General features: G+C 36.4%; 1 protein-coding gene across 1 annotated transcript in view; it reads left to right on the top strand.

The window, feature by feature from the left end:
• The window catches only part of LOC106623286 (uncharacterized), a 65586-nt gene that overhangs the window by 19998 nt on the left and 24441 nt on the right, over positions 1-21147 (top strand). The window contains exons 3-5 of the mRNA XM_070106588.1: positions 11584-11725; positions 12165-12421; positions 13906-17792. Coding sequence (XP_069962689.1) covers positions 11607-11725; positions 12165-12421; positions 13906-17792 — 4263 coding nt within the window. The 5' untranslated portion in view covers positions 11584-11606. The remainder of the gene's footprint in view (positions 1-11583; positions 11726-12164; positions 12422-13905; positions 17793-21147) is intronic.

Raw genomic sequence — 21147 nt, 5'->3', positions numbered from 1 at the left:
TAAGAAAAAACTTTAACTTCGGTAGCACCGCAGCTATAATACCCTTCACAAATATAAAAGGCTCATGACAAGAACTTGATGCCATTCGTTCAGTTTGTATGACAGCTATATGCTATAGTGGTCCGTTATCGGCGGTGCAAAAGAGCAGCTTCCTGAGGAGAAAATGACGTGAGCAAAATTTCAGCTCGATATCGTAAAAGTTGAAGGACTAGTTTGTATATTTACAGACGGACATTGCTAAATCAACACAGCTCGTCATGCTGATCATTTAAATGTATATTCCATAGGGTCTCCGACGTTTCTTTTTGGGTGTTACAAACTTTGTGGCAAACTTAATATATAATATACATATAATATATAATTTTTCAGGGTATAAAAAAACTAGTGCATAAAATAGCTCAACAATGACGCACGATAGCTAAAAAGAATAAATTTAACAAAATTACAAATCTTTCTTAGAAATTACATTTCTCATATAATCGAAAAATTGTCACGTCAGCGTCACGCACATTAAAAAAAAAATACACAAACAAATGCCTCTCTCTGTGCCAGAGGTAACTTACTAGATTATTGAGGTATAGTATCGTTTTGTGGGCATTGCAATGGTTCAATATTGAAGTAGAAATTGGAAAAACGAATGACGAACATATTAAAAAGTATTTCAACGAAAACAAAAGTGTATCTATTAATAGTTAATATAAAAATATTGAATGTTAAAAGAAAGAAAATGTTGCTTCATAATAATTAATCAATTCGTTTTATGGCCAAAACCATTTACAAATACATTAAAATTCAGCGAAACAAAAGCATATGGAGGCAAAAAGAATCATCATCTTCCGCTAATTTGTCACGCAGTTTGGGAAAGGCCCCCTCAAACAGAGATTCGCTTACATATACTTTGCATAGAAACATGAACTTGTACTTATACATATATATACTTATGCGCATAGTATGTATGACTCGAGTAGTCCAACCACAGGTTTCAACTAGGAATATGGCACACATAGTTGATGTATGGCCGGTCAACTGTTAAGTGCTTTTACGCGAACTCGCGAATTTGCGAATTTGCTGCCGTTGCGTTGACTCTCTGTTGGGAGCTATGAAGGTATGGTGGCAAAGTAAAATTAATAACGCCAGGTAAGTGCAAATAAAACAGTGAAAAGTTATGGGCAATATGCAGGAAAGGATTTTTACGAAGAGGCTAGTATGGCATAAAAGATGAAATACTTGTATATGGTGGCAATGACGCCGCCTTTGGTCGAATACAATTCTCAAAGCGCTGTTGGTTTCTTAGTAGGTTGGTTCATTAGTAATAATGTGGTTCCATTCTTTATGTATGGCTTTTAATATAGTAAGCATCAAGTGATAGTATAATCATCAAAGTAGAGGGTACATTTTCTTCTCATGGCCCAATTGCTTCATTACCAAACCGATTGTATCAGAATTTTAAGATAGTACGTTTTATGAGAGCAGAGAGGCCTGTTAAATTTTGATCGTTTAGATTGATCATCAAACCAGTCCTTATCAAATCGACAGATGCTGAGAGAAGAGTTTTCCAGTTCTCTCAAAATTCGCCAATTTCTTTTTAATTTTGAGCACTCTTAATGTTGCATATGAGGTCCAAATTCTAGAATACAACTATCCAAGGTATATTTAATCTAGACCTTAACTTTTAATTATATAAAATCATTATTGTACATATATAAAACCTGCTTTTTATGACATATTATGAGAGAGCATTCCAGCCTATGGGATAGTATCTCAGAAAATATGGAACGACTCAATTTTTGTTTATCTTATTAGTGAAGGGTTCTCCGTCATTGAAATATTAACACTTGGTCAGTCAGTTGAAGAAACTAACCTTAAGCAGCTGATAACATTACAAATCTTACTGCAGGTAGTGGAAAATAGATTTTAGCGTATTTGGAATGTTTGTTTATGTTAGAATGTCACCTTCGTTTGTTATATCCTCGCATTATATTCACATGAACCGCCAGAGTTGAAACACTCGCTTGTGCCCGAGCTTATCCTTCGCTTACTTTATATTTATAAATCTCCGACTGCAGCAACTAGCTTTATTGCAGTTTTCAATTTCAGTTTCGGTTTCGATTTCAATTTGGCATACGCTGGCGGTGATGTGCAAAATTTATGAGGCGGCTAGAAACAAAAACAGGCGACTTGCGATGCTGAAAAGGTGTTGCTGATGTCCGTTGTGGATATTAATCATAAAATAGTGTTATGCTACAGCAGCAACCAAAATAATATATAAATGCACACTATGTCTGCATCATGTCCTCGGTGGATCTGTACGTGTTTATGGCGTATAAATTTGCAGTAGACAAGAAGAGAAGTCGTTGGAACAAATGGCGGTTTTGGGGAGGAAACTGAAAAATGACGCGCAATTCTTTTAAATGGGTTTTCTTTAACTGCGTTGTCAGATGTCAGTCAAGCGTAGTAAAAATAGTAAAACAGTCAGTCAAATGAGGTGCCAAATAATAACACCGCAAAAGCTTACTAAAAAATAATAGCTTTGGATGAGTGCCATAAAAATAGCATATGAAAAAGAAATAAACCAATTCATAATAGGCGGCGCGTTTGGTACGGATGCTAAGCGCTTAAGCGTGCAACGATTAGTCGAAGGGACTTTCTTGTTCGTGAACTCAACTGGTTGAATGTCCAGTAAAGGCCCTACGATAGCTAGTTATTAAGACTAGAAAAAGTGCAAGGGCGAAAAGTCAAGCTAACGAAGTGTGTTGAACAGGATATAGTACTTAATTGCTATTATTGTTGTAATCTTGACAGATGAAGAGCAGCTGACGGCGTAGTGTCAAATGATTATGGCTGGGAAATGGATGCTTCCTTTTGATTGAATTACCTATATTTAAAGATGGAGAGAGCTGTGGGAAGAAATGCAATGAATATAAATGTGACCTTCGGAATATTTTAAAATCATAAATGGGAGGTAGATTTTAAAGCCAGTAAATTATATATTTTAACAAAAGTGCTTAAATACAATATTTTGCCTTTGGAGACTAAAGTGATCGGTTTTTTTCAATAATTTAAAGACAATACTCTCTTGCATCGGCTAAATTAATTACTCTATACTTAAATAATTTTCATTAATCGGACATTCCAGTTCGGGAAGAGGACCTTGGTTCGAGTCGATTTTGATAAAACTGTTTAATTCGTCAAAATGTGTGTGCCACTAGTGCAATGATACATTGCTAGAAGCTCTTGCTTGTGCTTTATTTTAAAGTTTTCTTTGACGTACTTCTCAGTTATTGCCAAAAACAAAAAGTTCATCTCCTTGCTAAGTAGACTACTTTCAAATGAACAATAGTTGCATCTAAATATAGTGCATTAGCCCAAGCATACTTCGAGGAATTTGGTTTTAATGCAAAATTTTGTATTACAAATTAGATTTAATTTTTTAATCCCGATGTCGGCATTAAAAATTGAATTTTTCCTTTTGATCCAAGATGCTTGGGATTCCATATTGAAAATATTATTTTTGGATTTGAATGAACGCGAAAAATATGTTAATTCTAAAAAAAATTCTGTTTTTAACTCTTAATTATATACTTGGGATTAAACATTTTATTTTTTATTTTTTAATCTCGTATTTGAGATACGTTACCGTTCCCATAACAGTCGGGTCTACGTAACCGGAACGGACCCGGAATTTTTTCTTCCAAGGACTGTCAACTCGACAAAATTCTGCCGCTACAACAACAACAACAACAAACACGTTCTTTACAGAAGGTGAATTTTCGTAATAAAGTTGAACAATACACGTTTTTTGCCGTAAGTCTTTCCATGATGAAATGCCATACAATACTGAACGAAAGTACAATAATATAACAATGATGTGACGTGATCTGTCAAAAAAAGGCTATTAAAAATTTCCTCTACTTGGATCACCCGTGACATAACAAAATTTAATATGACATCAAAAAGAGGATAAATGAAATTTCAAGTACTTACTAATTGTAAGAGTCATAATGTTCAGTTGAGCCGAATTCTTAGGGTATTTCCCAATTGATTGAACATTGATCGAATCATATGATCAAATCCTGTTCTCTTAAGTTTAAAACCCCATGTATAAATACTTATTCTTAAGGGTGGTATAATTTTATAGCAACTCTTATTAGACAATTACAACAAACGCTTGTTTTAATTTTTTAATATTGCTTATATTTTTTAAATTAATATTTCAGTGCAATATTTTTTGAAATTTTCTTTTTAATTTAATTTAAAACTTATTTGTCATACATTGTAACAGCATTCGTATTTACTTCATTTGATTTTGATTACAAAGCCGTTAGAATATGTCAAATGAGAAAATGATGAAGGAATGCGAAAAACTAATATTTGGATTACGTGAATTTTTTAGATTCTTTGATAGTATTTAATCTACGATAAGGCGCAACAGCTGACATGCCTAACAAACACTCACACTCGGCAAAATGGGTATATAACTAATACCACTCAAGGTGCGCTTTCAAAAGTATAAGTACAAAGCAATGCAATTAAATACAAATATTAATGTATAATATGTATATATGAATGTTATGTGTAGGTATGAATATTTTTTGTGTGTGTGCGATTCGCTAATTTTTTAGTCATTGCTTCAGTTAGAGTTGTCACAGATGTGAATAAGAATGTAGCATCAAAATACAAGCGTGACGTAATGAATTAATTATGACAAGAGTCAACAAAGAACATTTTTCGGCAATTCTTCAACACAATTCACATAACGAAAGTCTCGTAATCTCTATGTTATCAAAGGACAACAGTTAATAACGGCACTGTAAAGATGCAATCAAGGAACATGTGACCAATGGCACTTTTGATTTTTGTATAGAACGAATTGCTCTCTTTTGTTAGTGCATATCTTATTAAGTTACTAATTTTTTACTTGTTTTTAATCTTAACAATCTATGTATGGTAAATATTACTCTAAAGAATTATAAAGTCTGGCTGGCTGTCTAAGGCAATAATGCAATGTCCGAAGAAATTATTCAGATCATATAACTATAGTTTGTAGCTGTCATATAAACTGAACAATCAGAATCAAGTTCTTGTAAGGGATCTTTTGTATTTGTGAAGAGTATTATAGCTTCGGTGCTTCCGAAGTTAACGTTGTTTCATGTTTCTTGTTTTATTTACACTTTCAACATTGATAGAGAGAAAATGAAAAATATCGAAGGCTTTTCGAGAATTGATTCTGTGCGATAATCTCAAAAGCTGCATTGTTAAATATATCTGGAAACCTAAATATCTACTAAGCCATGTAATCAAATACAATAGAGAATTAAAGGTATCAACATTGTTCCAATAGAGTATTTATTACCATACCCGTAAATTAGTTTAATAAATTTCAATTTCACCACTTCAGTCTTCGCGCCCATAACAGTAGACCTCAAGCGGTGTTTAGGGGCATTGTTTGCATAAATATATATTTTTTTATATTTTCTGTTTTTATTAGAAGCTAATGAGCGGCGTTACAAATTGAGTGATGAAATAAAGTTTCTGCAAAAGTGGGTAAAGTGTTTGAGATAATTAACGAAATTTAATATTACGAAGGGCAACTGATTGATTTGTATTAGCATAATCTCTCGCAGTTTTTTGCTACGCAGTAGACTTGAAAACAAATTCGTTTTTTACCCACTTCATTCATCTCCAATTTTATCTTACATTTTCAAAACGGTAAACTAAAACAACATATCAAATAGATATAAGAGTGTGTGTGTGCGTATGTTTGGCTATGTGTATGATGTAAGATAGTTGGTAAGTTGAAGGTAACGCGATAATTTTGTTGGAGATAAACAGACAACAGCGGCAGCAACAGCAGCGGTAACGGTAACGGCAGTCTGAGCAGATAACAATGATAAATTGAAAATATTAGATTTAGTCGAACACTAAAGGCATGAAAGAGGGCGTCCGCGTGACGATGCGCAATGGGGTCGCATGAATTTCGCGGTGATTTCCTCATTTTCATTTCACCAAAAAATGCAAATTATTAAATCGCTCATTAAGTCAAAATGAATGTGAAGTAATTAATAATTAAATTGCGATTCATTCACGAGCGTCGTGGCTCCATGGCACAATATCGTTAAACACAAACGAAAGTCACTTTAATAAAGCAGTTCGTTGGGAAGTCGGCAAAACTTTCGGTGGCAGAATGCAAAGCGAAAAGTAAGATATCAATGATGCAACGGACAGATGTGTAACTTAAAGGTGATTAATCACACAACAAGAGCACTTTTCCAACGCTTTATCACAAAAAAGAGAGTGCAAATTCCTTTTGTGTCATTACTTTTTTATTTAATGGAGAAGCAAACTGCTTTATAAAGCGCCGGATAGTCGTAAGTCGTCGACTATTCGGTTATCCGCTCATTTCGACTATCCGGTTAACCGTTCATTCATTTTCTTATTTTTACTGAAAAAAGTGAAACATTCAATAATAAATAATAATATTTTGTGCACAAATTAAAGGATGCTTGCAAATTCTCGCAGCAGAGCAACTACTTGTATTCGATTAGTCGCAGTAGAACGACAACAATCGGTTAATATTTATACGAACGGTTACAAACCGAATATTCAAATAATCGGTTTTCAGGTTCTACGAATAATTTCAAGAGCCTTATATGCACGTATTAAGTTTGTCACGATGTTTTCAACACGTCAAAGGAAACGTCGGAGACCCTATCCTTTAGTTATTGAGATGTCGACCTGAAATTTTGAACCTTTTCTCACCAAGAAGCTGCTCATTTGTCAGAACCGCTGATATCGAACAACTATAGCATATAGTTGCCATACACACTGGTTGAATTCCTAGTGACTTTCTTTCTGTCCGTCTATCCGTTCGTGCGAGCTGTAACCTTGGCAAAAAAGAAATGACGAGTTTATAGAAGGGCGTAATCTGACCAATGCCACGCCCACAAAACGCTATTATTCGGTTTAGTGCACATATCGCTTAAACCACTTAAGACACAATAACCAATTTCGCTCAGGATACATTTTTTAAGCTCTTCTACCTACATTGTAAAAATTGATGAAATCGGATAATAACCCCGCCCACTCCCCATATAACGGTTTTGTTAAAAAGTACTAAAAGCGCGATAAATCAATAAAAAAATACGCCAGAGACATGATATAGATATAAATTACCACTCTTTTTAAGAAGGAAATTATAAACCTTGAAAAATCGAATATTCATCGTCGACCCCTGTATACATACACACATAAATATTTGAACAACCTATTCCAAGAATCCTTTATTTGCGTTTATAAATATTTGTGTGCATTGTGCAGAATATTTAAGGTTATATTTTCTTTCTTCTGGGATTTACTTTGCATTAGACGTTTAGTGATTGAGATAACCCACCCACACAACATTGTTCGCGTTTTTATTTGCTCTGTTCGCATCTGTTTTATGCCGTCTGCACCATCGGCTGTCATCGTCGTCATTTCGGTTTGTTTATTTACCATTTGAACAAAACAACTGCATATTTTGTACACAATATTGGACGAGGTTATGGAACAGTGAGTGTATGCATTTTCAAAGAAGCATGTGTTCGATGACTTCCCGGAATGGACCGGTAATACATTTCGCTCCAAAATATACTTAGGTCTTCACTTTCTTTATTTACCATAATTTTAAAAGCAGTTCAACAAAAATAATCTTTTCAAAGAAAATTATAGAATCGTTCCTAGTCCATTCAATTAAATGTGTTCGTGTCTGTGTGTGTATATTTGTATCTTCGTAAATACAAATGTACTATTTATAGGTCATGTACCTTCGAGAACTCGTACATCCATCTTGGCCACACTAAAATTATCTCTTCGCTGTCGGCAAACACTTTGGGTCTTTTGCACCGAAAAGAAATAAAGTCTAAAATGAATTGGAGGAATTAAGTAATTAATGTTAACAAAATGAAACGGATATTTATGCGTTGTGGGAAAATCTATACGTTCATGCTCATTCATTTTCCACCATGACTGTGTGACGCCTTAAATTTAATTGCTCATCGGGCTTATCGGAAAATACCGGAAGAACATCAGTGTCACTAGTGTTGGCTATCCACCTTCGGTTTTGTTGCAGGGCACGTAGCTCCCGTAGCATTTTCTACGTTGCACATTTAACACAAACTGTGATTTTTTTAGAAAAGGTGTAAATGAACTATGCACAAGTTGAAAATAGAAGCCCACTGTAGTGAATTCATTTGCACATATGGACACACATGCATATATGATATTGCTACAGACCGTGCGACCTTGGTCGACTCAGAACAAAGTTTCCGATCAATTAGTGACGTGCTAACTTTATTATTTAGAATTATATTTCTTTGGGTTTTATTGAAAATCAAAATTTCTTACCTTCACGTCCGTTTTTAGGCTAAAGAGGACAAACGGAGGGATTCTATATTGAATAATATAAAGATTCTGAATTAACAAATTTAAGTTGGGGTTGATAATGTTATTGATAAATGTTATATAGGGTGGCGCACAAATCCTGCTGCAAAAGCAAACAGTAAAATTTTTTTTTATCAATGCATTTTTAAAATTTTATTCTATTTTATATAATCAATTATTTTTAAATATTATGGACCGTTAATGACCTTCATGCTCACCCACGCATATGCGACATCTAATTAGAAAAATATTCATTGCAGTCAGGCTTTTGGAGTTTGTTTTGTATACCTCTTGCTTGACATAACTCCATACAAAAGTCTGGTGCAGTCAGGTCAGGTGACCTTGGGGGTCAGCGGGAAGTGGAGCTTCTTGATATTAATTTGATTTTAGATTTTCGTTGGAGCACCGCAATAACCGGTCTGGCTATGTGTGCAGTGGCTCCATCTTGCTGGAACCAAACACTATTGAAATGGATATGTCTTCGGCGCAGTTCTGGGTAAAAAAAGTCATTCAACATCTTTAAAAAACGTTGCTCATTGACAGTTACTGTTACACCGTTTTCTTTAAAGAATTATGGCCTTTGATGAAACTGTGCACCACACAGTAACCTTTTCTGGGTGAAGTTCCGTCTCGTGGATTATTTCTGAATTTGATTTCATCGATATATGGCAATTTTGCTTGTTTACATTTCCGTTTAGATCAAAATCAACCTCATCAGACATATACTGACAATTTATTAAGTTATTGTCTTCTTCGGAAGAACTACCTGTCCTTTGAATTTTCGACGATCACCAAGTCGCTTAAACATGCATTAAGTTCATAGGCAGCAGTAGAGATGGGGATGACGGGAAGTGTTTAATAAAAGCCTACGAAGAGCAAGAGAAACATCAAATTATAACGCAATTTAACAGTACTTTTACGCCTGGTCTGCTTTGAGTAATATTTTGTCGGATTTGAGGTAGTGATTGTGCATCGTTGGTTACGTTTCCTTTCACGTTCCTGAGCGGTTTCGTTTGATTATCCCAGACTTTTTGACTGGTTAATGGATTACATGTGAACCGCCCAAGGTTTAGTCGTCGAGTAGGAGACATATTTGTCAAGTAAAATACTCTTCCTAAAAAATAACAAAGTCGATATTGACTTCTTTCTTTTCAAAAGAAAAAGCATAAACGAACGCCATTGGATTACGCACCACAATCACGACATCTAGATTCTATTGAAATCTTCGGGAAATAGTAAATGCAATATAAATTCTGTTATAAAGTTTACATTGCATACACGAGGATAAATTCGCAGAAAATACTGCCGATATTTTATGTTATAATTTATATGCAGTGTCTACTCAGATACATATGCATAATAATAACCTCAGTGTTTATTAACAATGGAATGGGGAGCTAAACAAAGTCGTATTGCGGTAATTGCTTTACATAATATGAGCTTCTCTAAAAACTTAATATTTCAAAAATGTTTGTTTACCACACTATTGATCGTTTTTCCCAAACATCTACAGTTGACGACAGAAAGAGAAGTACATCGACCAGATTAATGTCAAGTATTTTTCTAAATGTTCTCCTCATGAAAGTCCACCTTTGGTGTCAGTTGACCGACGTGCTTGAAGCATATTAAACTCAGCAGAGGAGGCTTCTTCAGTGGTACGCGGTCAACGGCCATGAAAGTATCGTTTTCACAGATGAAAAATGTTTCACTGTCAGTGCACTATAGCCGAAATTCCAGCCGATATGCTGTACCGGGTCAACGAAAATTGGCGTTAACGGTTGGAGGTATGCAAAAGGGAGCCGTGGTGGCCATTTCGTTCAAATCATAAATACCACGAAATTATATCTATAACTCAGAAGAAGGCAATTATTTAGCTATAATAATTCGCGAACAATTTCGATAAAATATCAGGCAAATGATTTGAGCTGCTTATGTATGGTTTCTGGGACCTAAAAAAACTCCTTGTCCGATTTTTATCACTTTTAGCTGATAGTTGCCACATATTAGTGACATATAGTGTGCTAATATTTATTTTCCGTTTGAGATATTTATTGCAAGGAATCTGGTATAGTCTAAATTCACGTCGTATAGAAAGTAGCCATGATGGTTGTCCGATTCCGCATATCAAACCCGACTGTGGTGTTAAGTAAAATATTAATTATTATGTAAATGTCAGGTATAGACTAGCTAAGTCGACTTAGCTCGTTATGCTGATCATGTATACGTATATATACCTTATAGGATCGCCGTTGTTTCCTTTTGGGTGTTACAAACTTCGTAGCAAACTTAATATACCCTGATCAGGGTATAAATCTTATGATTATTGATGTTTACATACACATGTATGCATGTATGTGTACTTTATTTACAGCCTAATTATTTACTTTCCATCGACGTTTTTTAAAAGTTATGAGTTTACACTATTTTCATAGAGTTAATTTAATCATTAAATATATATGGAAATACAAGTACTTCCGAAGATTCATTCATTTCATGATATTATTCATAAATAGCTTACCGAGCGGTGTGCACAATTTTTGTGATTTCAGCTAAAAATGAAATCTGCTTTAAAGTGTTGTGCAGTAAAGCTGATTTGAGCATTGCGAAGATATGCAACACACATACATACATATTTACATACATGTAAACACAATTCTGAGTCATTTATCATGGTGTGCAATGCGTGTCAACACTTTAAAATGCGTTCATTTGTTTAAAACTAAAAATAACCGTAACAACTTGCAAATGAACAATGTGCCCCAGCGCGGCGCGGACACTTGCTGCTGTACGAGTACGTTGCGGCGCGAGTACGAGGCGTGTGCGTGTGCGTATTTCACGCTGACATGCGAATGTGGGTTAAGTGATGCCTCGCGTTGTTTGCTTGAAGAAGTTCTAGACGTGTTGGCTTTTATGCGTATGTGTGTCTTTGTACGTGTGTACGCATCTCAGTAATTACAAAAAAAATATGTGCGTAGATATGTGAATTGCTTGTCATTATCAGCTAGCTCTATTTTTAGGACGTTTCGCAATTGGGGATTCTGCTTTACGCCTAAAACCCGTCAGCTCCCAATTGCCCCTTCGATTTGTTTATTTGCATACTCGTACAAGCATACTTGTCTACATACTCATTATAAATTCCTTTTTTATACTTAAACAAAATTTCAGTTAATATCGGAGGAATAAATAAAATGCCAGAAACTTACCGTACTTCTGCCACAGAACGCCGAACGCGGAATTCAAATGAAGCGAGCTGGAGGGAGAGTGCCCAAAGTGTGTGCGATAGTAAACAACGAATTGCTTGGAGCAGGTGAAGACATTCACACTTATATATTGTTGTTGTTGTTTGCTTTGCCTTTCTTCTTGTATCTCCTGCATGTTTGTGTTGACCCACCCACAACTTTCCGTACTTTTAATTATAAACACTAAAATACATACATACATTCCACCTAAGCATAAATACCCAGTCAATATACATACATATGTGCTTTGGGCGCAGCTAATGTGAATTCAAGTGTATGAGTTATCTGCCTGCTAAGTATACTAGGGTCCAACGCACTGATCCAACACGCGCGCACTTACCCTGTAAAACGCTTGAAAAACAAAATATTTGCATACCTTTAGGCGCACATACAAGCAGTCGCCACGAGTGTACAAACCTTCCATATAATATGAGCAGAATTTTTGAAAACGCTTTTTTCCGCGTTTTTATTCATGAAAATTAATATCTTCCTTTTACTTACTTCTAGATTTAAATGCAACGAATCGAAAAAATTGAGATACACCACTTCTTATAACAGCGAAAACTTAATCAACGCGCCGAATGACAAGCACTGCGAGGCTTCTAAGAGCCGCTGCCCTTCCCTGAGTAGTAGTGACTCTGCGGTCGAAACGAGTAAGGGCTGCTGCTGTCCGAGTCACGCGGTTAACTCGAAATCGTGTTGGAAAACCAAGCGAAAACAGATAATTCGGCAAAGTTCACATGCTTCTGGTTTAAACGAAAACGGTATGTGTCGCCTTTAACTTATTATGCCACTATATACAATAGTACTTAAGAGGTGCTGTGGAAATAAATATAAAATTTGAAACTAGAAAAATTTAGAAAGTTGAAACGAAATTTGAAAATATGAAAATTAATTCCAAAAAAAAAGAGCATATTATAATTAATGGTTAACATTGACACGAGGGTAGTTAGATACCTACGTGGCTCTTAATTTGAATGAAACGCTGCTTCGACTATATGTAACAAAATTTTATGGAGTTTTTGATGAGTTTTTTGAATTCGTATGCTAATGAGCATTACCGAAGCTGTAATACCCTGTGCATAGCGTAAATATACTCTTTTATTCTATATCTATATTATCTTTATTTTAACTTAATTCGGTCAGTTCATATGGCAGCTATATGCTATAGTATTCCCCTCTGAATAATATATTCGGAGAATATAATTTAAATTATTCTATGCCAAACTTTGTTAAGATATCTTGCGAACTAAAAAAGTTTTCAATACAAGAACCTTATTTGGATCAGTTTAGTTTGTATGACAACTATAAGCCATAGTGCCCTAATTTGAATAATAGGTTCGAAATTCGTAGCGCATCACTGGACAATAATCTGTGCTAAATTTTGTGAAGATAACTTTTGTCAACTAAAAATGCTTTCTATATACGGTTTCTGATTTCGCCCGATCAGTTTGTAGCTATATCATATAGTGTTCCTATGCGCAGACAGACGGGCATGGCTAAATCGGTTCAGCTCGTGACGCTGATCATTTATATATATATTTTTAAAAGTTTAGCATTCAAAGAAAGAGCTTGGTAAATCTATATTAAATCTTCAAATAATAGTTGAATTCTGATGGAATTCTTAATTCATTTAAAGCAAACGAATTACATTAGAAGTCAAAAGTACAGAAGAATTTAAGAACAAGTCGAAAATTTGTAATTCGGATATTCTATCGACATTTTTCTCAAGAAACTGCTTATATGTTGGAACCGCCTATATCGGACCGCTATAGTTTATAGCTGCCATATAAGCTGAACGATCGGAATGAAGTGCTTGTATAGAAAACTTTTTGTTTTGTAACAACTAGAATAATTCTCTAGACAGCAAATACAGGAATTAATAATGATCAGAAATATTTACAACTACGCACGCACATGCACACTCATGCCACTAAATACCGAGTATATTAAGTTGGCACAGATTTCATATTCCATTCGCGACCCCCTCCGAAACACCCATCTGCAAGAGCTGGAAGTACGCTCAACATACAAAATAAACTACTATATAAAAATAGGTGCAGCTCATACATATACACATCTATATACATACATATATGTATATAAGTATACATACAAGCATATACACATGTGAAAACTTTAATATTAATATATGACTTTTGTGTTTTATTGTTAGCCTCAGCGATTTATTTTTAAATTAAGTGTCTCATCTTTTTCTGTTTTGGTTTCTATTTTTCAACAATTGCAGCTAGGACAACCACAGAGACACCAGCGCAATCCGTAACAACAACAGCAACAGCAGTGACAACATCACAATTGGCAATATTTCGCGGCCGATATGCAAGCTGCGGCGAGTACACGCTTCTAGCAGCCCCACGAGATGTGCAACAGAAGAGCGGGCGTGTGAACAAAAAGGCCTCGACATCGCTGCCAACAACGCCGAACTTGAGTCAGTTGCGACGACCGAAGCCGGTGCAATACCAGAAGCTATCGCTGGAGTCCGCTGATGTCGATGATGCAAGACAGCTGCCGCAGTCGCCGGGACAGCCGTATGTAAACAGCCTGCCGCAGCTGCATATTGCAACAAGAAAATTGCAAAATACGACAAGCGAAAGGGGCTACACGCTGTTGGGGCAACAGTACGATCAAACGCACCAACTAGCACGAGAGCAACAGCAGCAGTCGCTGCCGCTGCAAAAACAGCAAATGATCATCGGCAATGTACTGCCGGCATTGGCAGTCCATGGTGATGACACCAATAAAGTGCGGCATGTGCTAGAAGCAGCGCACACAAAGCAAAACGACTTTATATATACGAACACCGACAACAACAATACTAAGAACGAAAATCTGAATGAGAGCGCATCAATTGAACAACTTCCCACTTTGACGCCTACCGCATTGACAACAAGCGAATTGGCAACACAACCACTGATCGATCAATACGCCAGCAGCCAGCCGAACGATCAGAATAATCAAAATAATGGCCACGCGCCCTTATTATTATCGCGATTGCCAACTCACATGCCACTGTCGACACCGCAATGCTCAGTTAGTCCAACGTCGGCACCACAAACGACTCAATCCGCCAACTCGGCCAGCTCGACCCACTCGACAGTTGTTGCCAAAAACACGCTGGCCTTTTGTGAGCATTGCTGTGCAGAAAGAGCTAGCATGGCTAGCGGTGATTATTCTCAAGGCGCATACGCCGAGCGCAAGCGGAATTTCAGTGGTGAGGACTACGCGCGATGTTATCGCGAGAACACCGATTCAGTCTCCGATCTGTCGTCGTACCGATTCGTTTCCGATGAGGATGAAGTAAGCGCGTGCAACGCCGCTAACCAAACTGCTGCCACAGAGGAAAATTCCAACAATAAAACGAAACTTTACAATATCAAAAGAAACAACAGCAATAATAATAACAATAATCTAGCACAAGACAAAATATTAACCAAAAATTGTCGCGTCTTATCCCCCACACCGTCGCGCAAGCAAACGCACTCGCATTCGTGTTCGTGTACGTCCCCGCCAACGTCGCCGCCGTTGTCGCCATCATCGTCAGCGCGAACGAGTAGTCTGTTGCCAACATTGTTGTCACCCGTCGCAACACAAACAACAAAAACAACAGCGACGCGTCGTGTTTCCCCCGCCATTTGTTGTTATACAATTGACAAATCCGTCAGCGTACATTATAACGCAACTGTTTCGGAATACATACCAAATGAAACCAATACATTCTTAGTAACACCCACGTCGGGGCAGATAACCGCACCAGCTCCTGTGCCAATTCGTACCACTGACACTGCTAGGAGCGCCTATATCTTACCGCCGGAAGCGCGCGACTCAGGTGAATACCTATGCCAAGAGGTGCTTCTATCCACGTCCTTACCCAGCGATTATGGTAATGTGGGAAGCGCTGCCAGTCACTTGAAGCAAACGCTACAGTCGTCACAAAAATATAAGCCACCGCCGCCAGAGCCACCTCCCAAACCAAAGCACGAAGCAAGAACCATCTATCAGACAGCAATTTATTCGAGTTCAAGTGCGTCAGTACAAGATCAACAGAGCTTGTTGGAGACGCGTTACCATAACGGCGAACAGATTTGCAGCAATGGTCAAAATATCCAATGTAAGGTAAAAAAGTTTGAGCATCCAAGCGCCTCTTTTTGTCCCAAAAACGCTGGAAATCATACGCTTGACGAGATTTCGAACCGAACCGGGGCACGTTGGTCACAATCGTTACGCTCTCTTGAACGCTCCATTTCGCCAGAGCACTGCGAGCTTTTGAGTTGCTTTGGAACGGTTAAAAATACTCGAAGCGAGTCCGCCAACACCACAACAAAAATAAATAAGCTCGACGAGCGACAAGCAGATGACGCACGGCGAAGCAAAGAAAATAGCCGCCACGGTGAAGGCTGTTTAAAAAGAAACGAAAAAGACAAATACGACGAAAAGGAAACGAAATTTGTCGCTCGTAGCTTAAGCGAAAGCAGCTGTTCGGTGTCGGTGGCAACGTCGATTGCCAATGAAAAGTGTGCCATCAAAACCAAAAATAATCACGAGCAGCAGCGGCAACAGGCGCAAGCACAGGCACAGCTACCACGTCACCAACAAAAGCAAACACCCGTCCAACCACCAACACAACCGCCACATCACCATAATAATATTAATAATAAACGGCGTAATTGTGGAGACTCCGAGCAAACTCAACCGAGTGCAGCCAACGGGAAAAAATCAGCGTCGACAAGTCTTAATACTGTCGCCACTGTAACTGATGGTGTGTTCGACGCGGCTGACACATTTGACACGCACACCGTGTTCAGTGCTGGCAGCAGCGCCTGTGGGGAGTGCAATAACAACTACAACTGTAGAGCAAGGAGTCACGCGGAATATACGCGTTCGGTGCCCGCATCATCTGCATATCCTTCTGCCGCAAGTTCGGAGTCGTCGTGCCAAAGTTCGCAGTCATCAGTAGCCTACTTAACTTCGCCGTTACCGAAACATACGCTGCGCTACGATAGTTATGGCCGTTTAAAGTTGGAACGTGTTTCGCGCCTTCCCACCATAACTGGGTCACTAGCCAATGGTATCAAAGCGGCTAGTGAGACGCGTCTTCATCGTGCATATCAAAATGCCTCCACCACGTCTAAATATGACTTGCCCTCATCTTTGTCGACCACAAATACTAAGCTAACACCGACTTTTTGTCGTAAACTCAATTATTTAAGTGACAAATTCGAAGACTGTGTAGCCGAATGTGAAGAATTGGAGTCAGAAATTGAATCCATAGTTGTTGAAAGTGAGAACCCCCAGCAAGAAGAGCGGGATATTATAGAAGAAGTTGTGCAAAACCGTGTGCCAGCTGTTAACAATGCCGAACAAATTTCGGCGGCAATAGAAGCAAATACGACAGATGTATCGCAATCGACGTCTGTGCGAAATGTCTGCACTTGCCATGCGTTCGACAAAGAATTGCATTTGAATTTTACAAAGACAATACCACCACAACAACAGATCTATAAATCTTTAAGTGATACTCAAAATTTTGTGTTGATTCATAAAGAGAACCAAGAAAATAACAATAACAGCAATATAACTGAGGGTAAATCAAAGCGCTTCTTTAGTGACTTCTCGCTGAAATCGGATTTTGCCGAGTCAGACAGTAATTTGCCGTGTCGGTGTTCTATTAAGCAACTTGCTTCATTGACCGCAGCGGCTTCTCAGACTTCGCCTACATCACCGATCTCACTAAAGTCGCCGAGATCTTCTGGTGGCTTGAATCAAAAGAATTCGCAATCTCTGCCAAGTGTTCCACAGTCGAATGGTATACAAAGTCCATTATGGCTTAGTAGTGAGACCATTGAATCGTCGCGCGTGTCCGAGCAAAAATCTCTTGTCGACGATTTGCAATCGAATTGTAGTGATCAGACAACCATCTTTCATTTGGATAACGAGTTTTCACGTTCTGCTACATCTTTGTCTTCGACTACACAAACTGCTACTGAGAGTGGTGGAAATACTCTACACAAACCTATTGTGCTCAAACGCATTCCAGCCATACACTCGTTTGGGTATATTCCGTCGATCGAAACAAGTTTGCTGGGTGCTAATGCGCCTGAAGACGACAAACGGGAGGTGAGTACTAGTGCTTAGTCGGTGTAGCAGAGGCTAAAATTATAAATCCATCTCTCTCCAGGACTTTATTTAACATAGGGTTTAATGTTATTTTAAATATAAATACCAGGTTATGTGGAGAAAAATGACTGTAAGAGACATATAAGTTCCCTTTTCACACTATATATAGTCAATAACAATCACGGAATATTTCGTATCAAAGATAAAGAGATGACCAACTGTCCTGACATTTAAAATTGAGAGCATGAATCATCTGCACAACTTTATTAGTTGACTGGATGGGGTAGGTTTGGCGTTTTGCAATTGAAACGGCCACATTGAACCGACATTCAAGATCACTTATAAAATATGTAAAACAATGAAAATTAAAGATTACGCGAAAATTAAATGTATTTGATATCGGATGTTAATTTTCAATAAAAATGATAAAAAAATAATAAAAAAATAATCTACATGGAGTAACTATATACTCCATATATCAAACGTTTAATTAATCATACTTTTTTATCGTAATAATGTTAGTATTTTGTCTAATCTGAGTATAATGCGCAAAATATTATAAAAAAAACGTTAATTTTGAGATGCTCTGACACTAGAATGATTTGGCCATCCCTTTATCCCTGTTTCATATGATGAAAATAAAAATTCAATGTCTGCAGAATGGCATAAATGAACAAACTATTTATTGCAGATGATTTAAGAGATATTTCAATTGTTTAACAACAATTTATGTAAAATATTATCATATAAACAAATTGACCGTGAAAAAATATCTATAATATAGTACGAACATTTTTCTTTGAGTTCACAAAATTTCATCGATTTAGCTACGGTAGTTTGTGAGAAAATAACTTTACAATTTTGTTGTGCTCTTAAATTCAACATTCAATATCATCAGCATAAAAATTGAATTTTGACGACAAATTTATACCGCGGGGTGTGCGTCTGGTCCCTCATCTAATGAAGTGCTAATTTTAAAAAACAGTGATTTAGCGAAATTTTCTGGGTCCACTTGATGTGGTTTGACTCAAAATCTACAAATTAAACAAAATAGTAAAAACATATTTGATATTAAATAATTTCATTGAAAATTTTAAACTTTAGGAACATACGAGTATACAAATTTATATTTCTTAATTTAATGTTTTCCCATAAAGGCATCAATTGAACCGAACATTTTGCTTATTTCTTACCTTGTAGTCCAGAGTCCGCGTCCTTTTATATAATATCTAAAGTAGACTAATGAGTATTTATCTGAAATGACGTCTAAAAAATGTGTATTGACTAACATAAAACGTTATATTATCATAAACGTTTCTTCACTGAATTGGCTTAACCACCTCGGTCATGTGATTTGATTAACTTGTGCAACTTTTTCATGGGTAGATCCCGTCCACTTTATGTGCTAAAAATAGTACAAAATTGGGTATAGAATAGTGTTCAACAAAAGCAGTAACAGTGCCCATATTTCAAAATTCTGTTCGATTTCGAAATTATAAACATAAATAGTTCGCAGCTTTATTAATTAGTTCTACTGCTACAATATTCACAGATAAGTCATGTGTCTAACTAAAAGTTGGTGAAAATCAGGTGAAAATTAATTTAACGCAGTTTATTTGGAGGCAATTTCTTGTATTAAAAAAAAACAACAACAACAACAAAAGTATTTCAAGTGCACGCGAATACTTACCTACATACGTATAGGTATATAGGTAGTATTTGTTATATTTATCCTTTCCACAAGCAATATGTACTTGTATGCGTGTCTGTATATATGTGCGTCTATAAGACTTCAAAGTGTGGCAATCATTCTCCTGCAAACTGAATATTTTATAAAAACAAACAAAGCTATTTAGCTTTTCATAAGATCGGTGCCACACATTCGCACTTACAAAAGTCTGTTTAGTAGAAACAAGCTAAATTTCCATTAATTTACTCGCCCGTATTTATCTTTATTAGATTTGAGTTTCGATATTTATTGAATCGCCATTAATGGACTGGCTGGCACGCTGCGCTGTGCTGAATTTTCAGCCAACTTTTAATATGATTTATGACAAAAGTAACTTGGACCCCTGTTTTCGCAAGAACAAGATCGTAAATTTTCGAAGACAAGTGGAAACTTTAACAAAATAAAATTTTTTTCCGAACAAATTAAAGTTGCTGAATTTGCATATTGACGTTCATATGGTTGTATATGTATGGTACATCTGCTTCCAAATGTAAATAGTTTACTATTTACTTACATATCACAATTTGTCCATTAATTCTTGATACCGGAATTGTAGAATATTATGAAACTAGATAATGCTTTCTCAGAAGGCTAAGGAAGCACGTTCGCTGATACAAGTAATGAAGAATACTCGATTTTTTCATTATCACGTAATTGATTTATTTGTTATGGTTATTTATGTTTGATATACATAAATGCTTTATAACTAGCAATTCTCTAATTCAAAAATTGCTATATAGTAGAATACATATTATCGTTGTATATATGTCTTGGATCAAGCGTTCTAGTGGTACCATTGTGGATCCATATTCAAAAAACAAAACCAAACAATAAAACTATTAGAACCATGTGATTATACTAAAAATTATAATAATAATATTCATCATCTAAATTTAAGATTTGTTTTCGAAAATGCAAACGTATACCAAGATCAAATCTGTGAGAATTCTTATAAATGTTAATTATATTTAAGTCAAAGTATTTGGCGTATCACAAGATTAACTGAAATAAACAAATCAAAGGGCTACTTGCAGTTGTCGACTTGTGCTGGACTCCTGGTTTTTTCATCCAAAAGAAATAATATCTATTGGGATAGTGACTTAGCATTAATGGGTCACGCATTATATTTATAGAGTTTGTTTTAGAACGGTTCAAATCGGCAATGGAAAATATACCTACATCTTTTTGTTAGGTTATTTTGCCGAGATTTGACGAAAATCTTATCAAAAGTCTAAACCCAAAGCACGCTTACTTCAAACTCAAATTCGAAACTTTCTAAAAAGCTGTTTCTTCCACGACCGTTACAAGCACATAGGTAAGTTATATTCGACCTATTTCCTCTAATATCTTCATAAATACATCAATTCTATAGTTGTATGTATTATAATTATATGTACTTATGTAATACATAAGTAGATATGTATGTAAGATTTAGCATTCAATAATATCTTCTGAGTAATTTCGGTCGTGAATAACCCGCTACGTACTTACGCAAAAGCGTTCACACTACTACACAAAGTGTAAATTTATGAACAAATAGGAACCCATAAACCAAATAAAAACTAAATAATACAAATCTAGAAGATAATAAGTAGAAATTGCTAAAACATCAAAAAAAGCGACGAT

This window comes from Bactrocera oleae, chromosome 2 (assembly GCF_042242935.1).
Source record: "Bactrocera oleae isolate idBacOlea1 chromosome 2, idBacOlea1, whole genome shotgun sequence".
NCBI lineage: Eukaryota > Metazoa > Arthropoda > Insecta > Diptera > Tephritidae > Bactrocera > Bactrocera oleae.
This window is presented reverse-complemented; position numbering and strand designations above follow the sequence as displayed.